This window comes from Bidens hawaiensis, unplaced genomic scaffold (assembly GCF_021521415.1).
Source record: "Bidens hawaiensis isolate Kalapana, Puna unplaced genomic scaffold, B.hawaiensis_p1.1 tig00057846_1, whole genome shotgun sequence".
Taxonomy (NCBI): Eukaryota; Viridiplantae; Streptophyta; class Magnoliopsida; order Asterales; family Asteraceae; genus Bidens; species Bidens hawaiensis.
In genome coordinates this window covers 10,973-23,759 of record NW_027500437.1, presented here as the reverse complement: position 1 = coordinate 23,759, position 12,787 = coordinate 10,973, and the positions used below count along the sequence as shown (strand labels likewise).

The window sequence follows — 12,787 nt, the reverse complement described above, 5'->3', positions numbered from 1 at the left end:
TAAGAAAAAAGTTATAAATCTTCTATGTTTTCAACTTCAACCTTGGTCGGAGATTATTGTGTTTTCAGATCTTTTTTTGACTTCAATGTGAATTCAGATTTGTAGGTTACATTCAATTTCTCGATTCAGATTTTCATTAAAAACTAAGAAAAAGGTTAAATCCGAATAGATCGATAAAAAATAACCAAATACTCGATATCCGAATGCATTATAATCGTGTTTTTTTTTTTAGTTTTTACAAAATATGTAACATCATTAAAAATACGTATTGATTTGTGATTTAAATAATAATAGTAATAATAATAATTTAAACTAATGGTGGCATAAAAAATAAAAAAAATACTGGTGAATGGGATATGAAATTAATTTGGACGTATTCGCCATGTCAGAAGAGCGTGGGATGAATACACCCCAGGCTCATTTTAGCATCCTGCTGTGTAGTATTACTATTACACACACATATACATATACATATACATATACATATACATATACATATACATATACATATACATATCATCTATCGTCGTTTCCGTTTTTGGTCTAAAACCCACCCTTTTCCCCTGTTTTAGAAAACCCCAACCCCTTTTCTCTCTCATTCACACTGTAATAATAATATTAATATCTTCACACATTCATATCTGCATCTCAACTTTAGTATTCACTTTATTAGTAAAGTAAGTAGCAGGCTGATTTATTTTACGATCACACGTCTATTTCTACCTAGGGTTTCTAATGTGTTTTTAGCTTTTATAAAACTCATGATTCGCAGTGGCCGTTAATCACTTGTTATTTTGAAGATTTTATTTATTTCCTTATTTCAAAGTTTATCTTCTTATGCTTCGATTTTCGAATATATACTTAGGGTTTCAAATGATCGAAATGTTTGTTCATCGCAGTAGGATTGTTCAGTAAACTTGGTGTTAACTTGTTCTTATGATCATGCTTATCTCTGTTCGTTAGATATTGCTTCAAAATTAGAAATCGAAGCCAGTGTTTACTTGTTGTATCAACTTCTGAATATTATTATTATTGTTTTTTTTTTTAGATTTGGATATGGATGGTAAACGTCAGCTTCTAACGCCTCAAAAGCGACCAAATGAGGATTCAGGCACACGGCAGTTTAACAAGAGGACGCCGGGTTCCGGTGGTGGTGTAGGTAGTCAGGGAGTTTACAAGCTGAAAGTTCTCTTGCCGAATGGAATGACTGTACTGGTGAAGATACCCGAAGGAACTGAGTTCATTACTGTTAGGGAGCTGGTCAACAGAGTGAAACAACAGTGTAATAGAGCACAAAAAACATCAAACCCTAAGAAGAATGTTAGATGGGATGCGGATTTGTGTTTTATTGATGATTATGATCGTGTTTTTAAAAGTAGCATCAAGTTAATAAGATTAGAGATGAACAAAGTCTACACTCTCAGACTAGATGTGAGTCCCTCTTTTCAGTTTTTCATTCTGAGTTTTGCTTCTTTGCCTTGTTGTTAAAGTTTGTTTCTAATCTGTTAATGTGTATTAATGATTTTGTAACAGGACGGGTCTCAACCGTCAACTATCTTTGAGGTTTGTGAGGGTTGATCATATAGATCATTGTTTTCTTTATAAAAGTGTATTGAACTCTTAATAGTTTTTTGTTCTGTTTGTAGAATATGTGGGATTTAACTCCTGATACAGAGTTGCTGATGGAGTTGCCTGAAGAGTATACATTTGAAACTGCATTGGCTGACTTAGTAGTAAGAGATGATATGTGCTTATTAAATTTTGTTTCAAATTCATGTTTAAGGTTCATAATGTCATACTCTTTAAATCAGGACAATTCTTTACAAGCCGTGTGGACAAATGATGAAGGAGATGATAGGTTAATAAGGTAAAAGGGTCAACATAAGGATTGGACTTTGTTGGTTTTAGTTTTTGGGATTTAGGTTTCTACTGATTCTTACTACTTTCACCGTTTTGCAGTGTTGAAGTTTCAAATGAGAAAATATCTATTTTTGACACAGGCTCGGGCATGGACTCTACTTCCATAGAGAAGTGGTAAGATGCTATTTCTCAGATGTTGCATTTATTTGTTTTGTATTTTCATGATTATGTTTTTATTATATATCTTCTTTTTTTTTTTTGGTTTGTAGGGGTAAGATGGGAGCTTCCCTCCACAGGTCATACAGAACACAAGCCATTGGTGGGAAGCCTCCATACTTAAAGGTAAATGATAAGGAAACTGCATACTTAATTTGTCATCTTTAACTATTACCCTATTCATGATGACTTATTTTAAACCTTCTGGTGGTCTGTACAGCCTGCCTTTGGCATGTTTGGATATGGTGGCTTTATTGCATCAATGCATTTAGGAAGGTATGCCTATTAAAATGATTAAATTCTTTGTATGGAAGGCTTTTCTTCTATTGGCTGTGACATAGTTGTCAATAGTGATGATAGTGCTCGCTATAAAGCTATGTAGCGTAGCGTAGCGTAGCGTAGCAGGATTTCATCGCTATCTCATATTTAGCGCTTAATAGCGTGAAGAATAGCGATCTTTCAGGTTTATTATTATTTTTTTCTCTGTTTTAATCAAAATAGCGATGCGAAACCCTATATTTTAGCTGGATTTCAGGGATTTTTGTTAATATACTTATAAAAACACCGTTTTTGTCAAATATATGCATAAAAATACATATAAAATATTTTTAAATTTTTTTCTAGTGTATCGCTAAACATAAAATAACGCTCGCTATTTTACCTCTATCGCTAAGTAGCGTATAGGTAGCTTGTCGCTATCGTCCGCTATTCGCTATTAACAACTATGGGCTGTGATCATTTATATTTGTTGTGTATCTTACTTTAGGCGCACAGAAGTTTCCTCCAAGACAAAAACCAGTAAAAAAGTTTATATGTTATGTCTTGAGAGAGATGCTCTTGTCGGTGGTTCTGTTTCTGGTTCTAAAGGATCCTGGAGGGTAATTGAGTTGATCTCTGTTACATGTTTTCTTCTTTCTTATCTACTTTATTTAATCCTAGTTTATCTTCCATTCACTATTTTTTCTTGCATTTTAGACTTATGGTGGTCTTCGAAACCCCACAAAAGAAGAACTTGAATTATCTCCCGGGGGAAGTTTCACAAAGGTAACAGTTGTTTTATTGTTAGAGGCTTAGATTTGATCTGACATTAAACTTTTGTGGAAACATTTGAACAGGTTGAGATTTTCGAACCAAAGATGAGAAGCACTAACATAAGGCGGCTTAAATGCAAATTAAAGGATATTTATTTCCCCTATATTCAGGTTTGCTGGCTTATACATAGTGCAAGGATGATATAATTTGTAATTTTAGATTGTAAAGATAAATTCATTTTAGTTCTATGTTTATAACTATATGATGAAAAACATAAGCATTCAATATTGTAACTTAGCTTGTTCCTGTTAACAGTGTGATGACTTGTCCAAGAAGGGGAAAACTTCTACGCCAATTGAATTTGAGGTTTGCGCTTTATTCCTTTTTAAAAGCTTTTGTTGCTTGTACTTTTAACATAGTTGATGAGTTTTTAAAAAGTATTAGTCTTTAATGCTAAAATATTTGCATGCATGATGGACACTTTTAAGGTTAATGGAGTTAATCTAGCTGAAATTCCGGGTGGGGAGGTTGCAATTACAAATCTATCTTCATGCAATGGCCCGGAATTCGTGCTACAAGTTCGTTTTAAATTGAAGCATGGCAATGCTACTATGACAAGTAGTCAAGGTTTGTTTAATTTTTGCATGATCAAATTTGTCAACCCATAAATTTAACCATGAATTTCATCCTTCCATTTTTCCAGGAACAAGACCATCTGACGAGGCAAATGCACGCCTTACGTGTGTGTATCTTCCAGTTAAAGAGGTATGCATATGCACATCCAATCTACATGACAAGTTCCCAGTAACTAGATCTCTGTTATATCTTCCTTTTTTACGTAACAGGGTAAAGAAAGCATTGAGAGGGTTTTGGATGCTTTGAAAGAAGATGGATATGATTACACTGAAGAATTCGGAAGTTTTAGGCATGTTTCTTGTAGACGGCTAGGTCGTCTACTACCAGATGCTCGTTGGGTGAGTATATATAAACACTTGCCTATATGACAGTTTGATTTATTTACCAATTACATTCACCAATAACATAGATTCTGAAACTCATGTATTAATTGTGTAATAAATATCTCCTTGAATCAGGCATGGCTTCCATTCATGGATTTCAGACAAAGAAGCATGAACATATCACAAGTTTTCTTAAAGAGAAGCTCCATGAGAGTTAAATGTTTTATTGGTATGACCAACCATCTTTTTCAACAAATTATTTACTTCTTTGTACTATTGATTATATAGTTGAGTGCATATTTTTGTGATATTAGAGACGGATGCTGGTTTCAGCCCAACGCCCTCGAAGGTTTATGTTTGTCTTCCATTGACCATGTCATCATAGTATCATACATTCCACCTATTTAGCTGCTGCTGATTGTTGATGTTTGTTTGTTTCTTTTTCTAGACTGATTTTGCACATCAAAACCCTTTTACTACTGCACTTAGGAACTTGGGCAGCAAACAATCATTGGAGAAAGATTCGGGTAATTGTTTGTTTCTGAAAGTGTAAATATGTAGTCTATATTAAATGGAATGACCTTACAGATATGTATTCATTAACAGACGTTGACGTTGACATTAGAAGAGACGGAAAATCATTGAACCTAACACAACTGGATAAGCAGTACCAAATGTGGCTTAAGGATATGCATGACAGGTATGATGAAGAAGGCGATTCTGGAATTGATGAACCTGTTCTTATAGTAAACCCTTCAGATAAAAAGGCTCTTCACATATCCAATAATGGTGAGAATTCAAGTTTTTGCTTCATATGCATTTATTTCATTATACTTAATTTTCATTTTGCTTGCAGTTGTGAGAGTTCATAAAGCTTTTAGGCGGAAAGAGAAAATATGGAAATCAGGGCAGAAAATCAAGATTCTGAAGGGAGCATGTGGTGGATTCCACAAACAGAATGTCTATGCTACATTAGAATACAGCCTCTTTGAAGGGTTTCAAGGGGATGCTGCTGGTGAGTGCTAAAACCTTCTAATAATTCCTCAAAACATGTTCTTTTATTTAATCAGCTACTTTTTACTTGTTATATGACCACATAAGACTGTATTCCAGTTTGCTTTTCTTTTATTTAAGTTTTTATTAATTGGACTGACTTTCGTATTTTTGCTCATACAGGGGATGCGTGGATGATATGCAGGTGAACAACCTAAAACTCTATCTTCATCTACATTTTGCTCTTTACTTTTAAGTATCTCTAATCTCACAATATATATATATATATATATTCAAAATTTATATTATTCTGGAAGGACTATTGACATCCCAGAAAAAGATGGCTGTCTCCTAGAATCTGTGGAGGAAAATCCAAAATTTGAATTACAAAAATCTGTATCAATACCAATGAGTGTCATTGATTCTGGAAAGGTTAGGAATTTTGTAATTATCAAGAGACAAATATGATTACTTATTATTAAAAAAAAAAAATATTTTCTAGTGTTTAGCGGTTGATGATTCTAAATGGAACAAACAAATGGAGAAGCAATACCAGAAATTTCCTTCAACAATTGAGATATTAACTTCAAGGCAATGTCGTGAGTTGGGCCTGGAATCGGTTAGTTCATCCAATCAATTGGCCTTTGTGATATTCTGTATGTCATTAAATTTTATTATTTTATCTCTCTTCTACAATTTACTTATATTTATTCTTGCAGTCATTACCCGATGAATCTGAAACTTATGCAACTGACGTATCACCCGCTGAAATTGTTGCTGTGATTCGTCCTGGTACTTACAAATCCGGGACACCTTCCAAACATCTAGATCAGAAATATGTGATGAAAGACAACTTTGAGATGTCGCTGGTGATTACATATTATGCAATCAAGAAACCTCAGGACGAAACCAATATTTATTCTGGACGTGTAGTCGCCTCAACATTAAGAGACTTGCAAGGTTTATATGTTTTCAAACCAAAATGCAAGTCACATCCTCTGTTTCAGAAAGCCGGCATTTATACATTCACTTTTTCCATTGTGAGTAACACGGTGTTCCTGATTATTAACATTTACATGGTATCATCTATTCACTTTGCTAAACAAATATCCTTTATTTTTATCACCAGAGAGATTCAAGTTGTGAAAAATGTGTGGTGAAGGTCCAAGTGAAACCTTCACGTGAGGTCCACAGATGGGCGCTTGCCAAGAACTCTCAATATAATTTAACGTAAGACACCTATCAAGCTAATGTGTTTATTTGTATTACGTGTATATTTATTTACATGTTGATTGTTGACCAGGGTGGGTTGTCCATGCAAGCCCATTTCTGTATTAATGTTTGATCAATACGATAATCAAATTCCGTTCTTGGAACTTCCGGACGTGTCGATCCAGATCAACTGCCAGGATGCTGCTAGGGTTATCCTTAATGATTGGTGCCCATCTCTTTCTATAGATAAGTTAGGCTTAGTGATAGAGGTATGGTTTTATCTACATTTGTTTTGATATATTAACAAGAAGGTATCTTGATAATTAACTTGTTGGTTTTTGTAGGATTTGATTATTGAGAGCTCTGATTTGGACAGCATTCGACCAAGTTATGATGCCACCATGGTGTTAACTCTGACTGACTCGCACTTATTAGATATCCCCATCAAAGGTGCATGTCTGCTCTTACTCAAATTACATAATTATAAATTTGTTGACTTTCTTGTTGGTACCTTTTGGACTTCATTTTTTGGCTTATTTCTGTTTAATACAATATTGCCCTAGTTCTTCCTGGATGTGTACAAAGGTTCACAGTTCAACCAGAAAACTTTGTGAAGCAATTGATTCCAGGCATTGTAATTCAAGATCTGAATCTGGAGGTACATGTACCATTTTAGTTTCATATATCTTTGTGTTATTAATTTTAAAAGTAAAAGAAAAGATCTGACATTAATTTTTATGTATCTGCTGATGGAAATTTGAATATCCTATTACAGTTATTTGATGCACATGGAAATCATGTACAAGAAAACACTAAGGTGGAGTTGCGTGTGGATGGCTTTCGTTGGTTGAAGCGTTCTTCTGCTAAGAAGGTAGATGCTTGTGGATGCATTGATCTTGGTTGCTTTTTGAAGGTTTCTGAAGGCTATTCTGGAAAAAGTGGTATTATACAAGAAATGCCTATCCTTTTATAATGCTCTTTTTTTACATTAATTTATCATGGATCTCATAAGAAAAGCCAACTTTCATACACAGTATCACTGGCTGTTTGTTCAAATGAAGAAACACCTATTAGAAAAGAGTGGCAAATTGAGAAAAGGCAGTTGCGGATTTCATCGGAGGTCTAAATCTTCTAACCTAACAGCATCACACAAGAAATACGTTTATATCAAACTTATGATAGTTATGTTTATAATTGTAGATACCCGAAAGATGTTTTGCTGGTTCCCAACTTGAACACCTGGTGTTTGAAGTTGTAAATTCCAAGGGTGAAGTGGATGTAAACTTTCATGATGAAGATGGGAATCATGGGATTAGACAATCACATACTCTTGTGATTAAATCACATTGTATGGAGATTGATGAATCTGTCAAATATGCGTTTCGTGAAGGCCGGTGTATAGTTCGTGCAGTTCCTGTTCCTTCAGAGGAAGGGGAGTTTACTTTTGTGGCTGTTCATTCTAATTGCCCCGACTTACAGCTGACCTGTAAGGTTGAATTCTTCTCTCTCCAAATTTGTCATCTGATTAACTTTTTACAATAATCTTTTAGTGTTGGGTTGATGTTATTCTCATTTTTATTTTTCTGAGTTGTTTTTCTTCATATAGTAACAACTCATAGTTACTTATTTACCCATCTTGGTTACCTTGTCTTATGTACTTTTATTCTGATTGCTGAGAGACTTAGAAGACACTCAATGTTGATTCTTGATGCCAAAATACCATTAAATGTTCATTTTTTGATAACTGAAGTACATTAAATGTTACATTTTAAGAAGTAATATACCTTAAATGCTGTTTTCAAGAACTAAAATAAAATTAAGTGTTGGTAACTGTACAACATTAGCGTGCAGTGGTATCCTGAATGATTTACTTTATGCCTCAATTTAATTTGTTAATTTGTTATTTTATCACCACTGCACCAATCTCTTATGGCATGTGATGATATATATTTATATATGTACTGATATGTATTTCTCTTGTTATGTATTTCTCTTGTTTTGTGTTTTAAAACCAACATGTGCACCTCTCAAGTGATGCCTGATTATTAAAGCACGGACAACTTGTGCTTTTTAAAACACAACGTTCCAACTAAAAATTTCTTAAGACTGTTATTAAATAATCTGATTTTCACAACTTAAAACAAGAGGGACGTATAAAAACTATATTTTACAGCTCGCTGGCTGATTATCTGACTGTGAAAACACACATGTGCATCATGCAATTGCTGAATCAGTTTCTTGTTTCTTACACAGGTTATGATTGATCTTCCTCTGGAGACGGAGCCTGTTAATATCAGTCACAACTTAAATGTCCACTCAGTTGTAGAAACAGAGACACCTCTAGATTACAGGAGTCCCCTATATCATACACCAAAGACAATGGATACGTGTCCTGCTACAGCTAAGCAACACGAAGCTTATATAGATAATTTTTATCAGTTAGAAAAGGTACATATTATATTCTGTTGTCTTTATTAGTAAACCAATGTACATTTACGTTTACTCACGCCATTTATCTCTTCATTTTCAGGACCTCTATAACGAGATTCATGAAATTGGTTTGAGGATTGGGAAACTTGAACCGGAAATCAAAAAGCTTGAAGAAGCAATTGAGGTCAACCTGTCAGAATGTGAAGGTAACTATTTTTCTTATGTTGTTAGGAGTTCAAAAATGAAATTATTCGAGTGGTCTTGTAATGATAATTTCATAATCCAGGTCTCAGGGACCAAATTCTTAGTATTGGCACGCATGTTCCACTGGGGAAAAATAAAATAATGGAACGAGTTGAATCTAAGTCTGACTGTGCTGGTTCTCTAGTCATGAAACACTTGAATGCAATGCAAGACCGAGATCGTCACGGTGTAATGGGAAATATTATTGGCATTGTTGCACTTTTGGGGACAACTTCCACTTTTGAGCTTAGCAGGTCGGGTTGAATCTTATTATGTCATCCTGATTATTGAATATTGTATAAACATGATATTAATGTCCTGTCCTTTGTCAGGCTATTTGCCGAGTATCTTGGTGATCAAATGCTTGCCGTCGTATGCAAGCATTATGAGGACGTACATTTACTTGAGGGTTATGACAAGAAGGGGAGGTTGAATCCTGATTTTGCACTTCAAATGTTTGCACGAGAACTTGGTCAGTCGATAAATGGTCGATACCATGTTCTTTGCATTGAAGACATAAGGTTCCAAATAACAAAATACATTTTGTTTTAAGTTTAACAGCATTAAAGATGTATATTTCATTGGTTTGGTCTAAAATTGACAGGGCATGCGGGGCAGATAAAGATGCAGAGGGAAAGCTTTTGTTTCCTGATCCAACCCTTCCATGTGGATCTAGACCAGCAGGCTTTTTGGGGTATGCTGTGAATTTGGTGAATATAGACGATGATCACTTGGACACCGTAACAGATTCTGGTTTTGGCCTTCGAGAGACTTTATTTTATCGTCTTTTTGGCGAGACACAAGTTTATGAAACCAGAGATGACATGACACGTGCAGTCTCATGTATAAAAGATGGTGCTGTTTCGTTAGATGGTGGAATACTAAGAGGCAATGGAGCGGTGTCTCTAGGATGCTTGTAAGTTTCAAATTCATTTCCCAGTGTTTGATCGGCTACCTAAGTTGATTATTCTGATTGATGTTCAGGGAACCCGATGTTATTTTCCCTGTGGTACCTGCAAGAAATCGACTCCTCTCTGAGGAGGACAAACGAGAGTTGGATCGTTATAGGGAGCTGAAGTTGAAACTGAAACAGATGATCGCTACGCTGTCTAAAAACAGGAAATCCCTCGAATGTGAAAAGGGAAGGTTCAAAGAGAGATATGATTTGTATGTCAAGTACTTCACTTGAAGCGTCTGTTAGCTCTGAGATCAGCCATATATCTATCTGTTTGGAGGAAAAGTAAAACCACCTGTTATATAAATAACTCTACTCTTTGTTATGATATGTGAATGAAGCTTTTAGGCTTATGGTAAAGTTATCTAGCAATCATTCAGCAAATTGTGTATTTTTGGGTACATACATGGTAGGTTAAATCTATATATATATATATATAATGGTATGATGATTTCCTGTCGTTTCGTAAGATCTTTGCAGTATGCTTAGCATTGTTCAATTCAGTTTTAAATGTTTTGAGTTGGTTTGTGTATCCAAGATCGTGAGATTCATGGATGAGTTAATTAGGTTCAAATTTTAGGATTCAAATTATATCTATACATACTATTAAAGCAAGATGCATTTTTCACTTGTCAAGCTTCTGGGCCCCCACATCAATGCCACCTTAAGGCCATGTCACCAGTGCCTTTTATATCAATGTCATGTCATCTACTTAACTATATTTAAACCATAATATTTCATATTTTTTCCCCTAATCATTTTTTTCTTTATTTCTCAAAGATCCGGCTTTTCTTTCACTCATCTTCTATATTCCGGCCAATCCTAATGTATATTGTTATTAATTAATTTCCGGTAAGTTAATTTTCCGGCAATACTTCGTAAGTTTTTCCTCTAATCAATTTTTTCTCTAATTCCCAAATACCCGGATCATATTTGTTCCTCTTCTATATTCCGGCCAATCCAAATGTGTATTGTTATATTATCATCTGTCAATATAATATCATTTTCCGGTAAGTTTCTATTATATATATATATCTTTCCGGCAATATATTATTATCCGTTTATTGTTTCATCCAATTTTGTTATGTTTCTTTTAAAATCAGATTCGTGTTTTTAATACAAATCGGCGTTGTTTATTAGTTTTGGTCGTTTTTACCTTTTTCCGGTAAGTGTTGCCGGTTATTTTTTCCGGTTATTTTTATAACAATGATTAAAAGTCGTTTTTTAATTTTTGTGTGCTTTTGTTTGACATCCTGTTAATCTATGTTGTAGATGAAATTTTTGATAATTGATCGACTGTTTTTGTTTATATACCATCGACTGTTTCTGTTGAATAATTCATTTAACTTTGTTAATCAAAAACTGAGATTTCATCGTTAACAATCATATTTGTTATTTACCGGTAAGACATTCCACATTAATATTGTTCTTTTATAATTTCAGGTTAATGACAAGACTAATAGATGCTCATTTCGCTTTTCCGGTATACCATGGTAATTCCGACAATATCGTTTTTCCGGTAACACCTTTTAAATTTTCAGTGTTTTAATTATGTTCAAAAGTCCATAATATCAATATTAATCTCGAATTTATTATTTCAGGTTATTGTCCGACTCATCTGTACTAATATCACCATTGATCAAGACTTTAGTATATGTATTTTTATTATATATTCATGTATAGATTTAACTTTTTTAATATTCATATATTTCAATATTTGAATTTCATATATTTTAGTTAAAAGTTAATAGTATTTGTTTTACTTTTTTTTAATAAATTACACCATTGACTATTCCATTAATTATAATTATTTAGTTTAAGTTTCCTAATGTGTGGTCATAACCGAATTATTTGTTATACATTGACTTTCCTCAATTAAGTATTTCCTAATTTTTGTGATGTTAATACAATTAATTACATTTATATTTATACACCATGACTTTCCTTAATTTACAAATAATTATAAAATATCAATTCTAATTATAAAATAACATTTAGACATATAAAATAATTTTATTACTTTAACAAAATAAAATAACTTTATTACATTTAGACATGTTAACGAAATAAAATATAAGTTAAAATTAATTTAAAATTATTTGATCAAACTCAAAGTTAATCTTAATTTACCGTAATTTATTATAGTTTTGATATATAATAAAAACACGGAAAAATTTTTTAATTATCCGTAATATACATAATAATAATTTCTCTAAAATTAAATGTTCATAATCTATAAATAATAATACATAATACGGAGTAACAACTTTACTAATTTACATAAATAAGTAAATCAAGTTATATAATTTATCTATGGTATCTCTATACATTTTTGGTATATGATTTAAATTTTAATTTAAATTTTTAATAAATGTCCATATTAATTGTTTGACTAATGTAACATACTACTTTTGGTTATAATAATAAAATAAATTTTGTTTATTTATAGTGGGTCGTTATCAGTTTAGATAACTAGAATATGAGTTGGGCTAGTGTTGGGTTAAATGGATATGGGTTATGGACTTGGGTATGAAAGAAAGAAGGAAAGACCTTGGGCTAAGCCCATGATCCATAAATATATAAACCATAATCACCATTAATTCCCTCATTTTACACATATTCCATACACCACCAAAACACACACTTAAGCTCTCTCTCTCTAGCCGAAATATAGAAGAAGAAACGGATCCCGACCCAAGGTATGATAGTATTTTGTTGTATGAGCTTAAATCTGTTAGTTATGGTCACGAAACGACGAGCCGACACCGTTAAACCGTTTAAGTCACGAGATCCGGGTGGAATCGAGTATAAACCGAACCTATGATGAGCTTAGGGGTCACCCTAGCTCAGATCTGGATCGAACGGGACGAAAAATGGCAAAAAAGAG

At 33.4% G+C, this 12,787-nt stretch overlaps 1 protein-coding gene across 1 annotated transcript; it reads left to right on the top strand.

The window, feature by feature from the left end:
- Positions 1–1,050: 1,050 nt before the first annotated feature.
- Positions 1,051–10,452, top strand: LOC143602053 (structural maintenance of chromosomes flexible hinge domain-containing protein GMI1-like). The gene is made up of 36 exons (XM_077079301.1): positions 1,051–1,431; positions 1,534–1,563; positions 1,647–1,733; positions 1,812–1,867; positions 1,960–2,034; positions 2,130–2,202; positions 2,297–2,352; positions 2,843–2,954; positions 3,052–3,120; positions 3,192–3,278; positions 3,424–3,474; positions 3,597–3,735; positions 3,812–3,873; positions 3,954–4,082; positions 4,203–4,296; positions 4,382–4,416; positions 4,516–4,594; positions 4,656–4,856; positions 4,924–5,082; positions 5,244–5,265; positions 5,378–5,492; positions 5,563–5,679; positions 5,780–6,100; positions 6,190–6,290; positions 6,364–6,541; positions 6,617–6,722; positions 6,836–6,930; positions 7,048–7,213; positions 7,307–7,392; positions 7,473–7,763; positions 8,526–8,720; positions 8,803–8,908; positions 8,989–9,199; positions 9,278–9,466; positions 9,550–9,861; positions 9,930–10,452. The coding sequence occupies exons 1-36, from the start codon at positions 1,057–1,059 to the stop codon at positions 10,132–10,134; spliced, it is 4,785 nt and encodes a 1,594-aa protein (XP_076935416.1). The 5' UTR covers positions 1,051–1,056; the 3' UTR covers positions 10,135–10,452.
- The last annotated feature ends 2,335 nt before the right edge of the window (positions 10,453–12,787 follow it).

Excerpts from the sequence above, each read along its gene's own strand:
- LOC143602053 (XM_077079301.1), top strand. The coding sequence starts at position 1,057 with ATGGATGGTAAACGTCAGCTTCTAACGCCTCAAAAGCGACCAAATGAG. Across the intron at positions 3,121-3,191 it reads CCGGGGGAAGTTTCACAAAG|GTTGAGATTTTCGAACCAAA; the intron begins GTAACAGTTGTT and ends ACATTTGAACAG. Across the intron at positions 5,493-5,562 it reads GTGTCATTGATTCTGGAAAG|TGTTTAGCGGTTGATGATTC; the intron begins GTTAGGAATTTT and ends AATATTTTCTAG.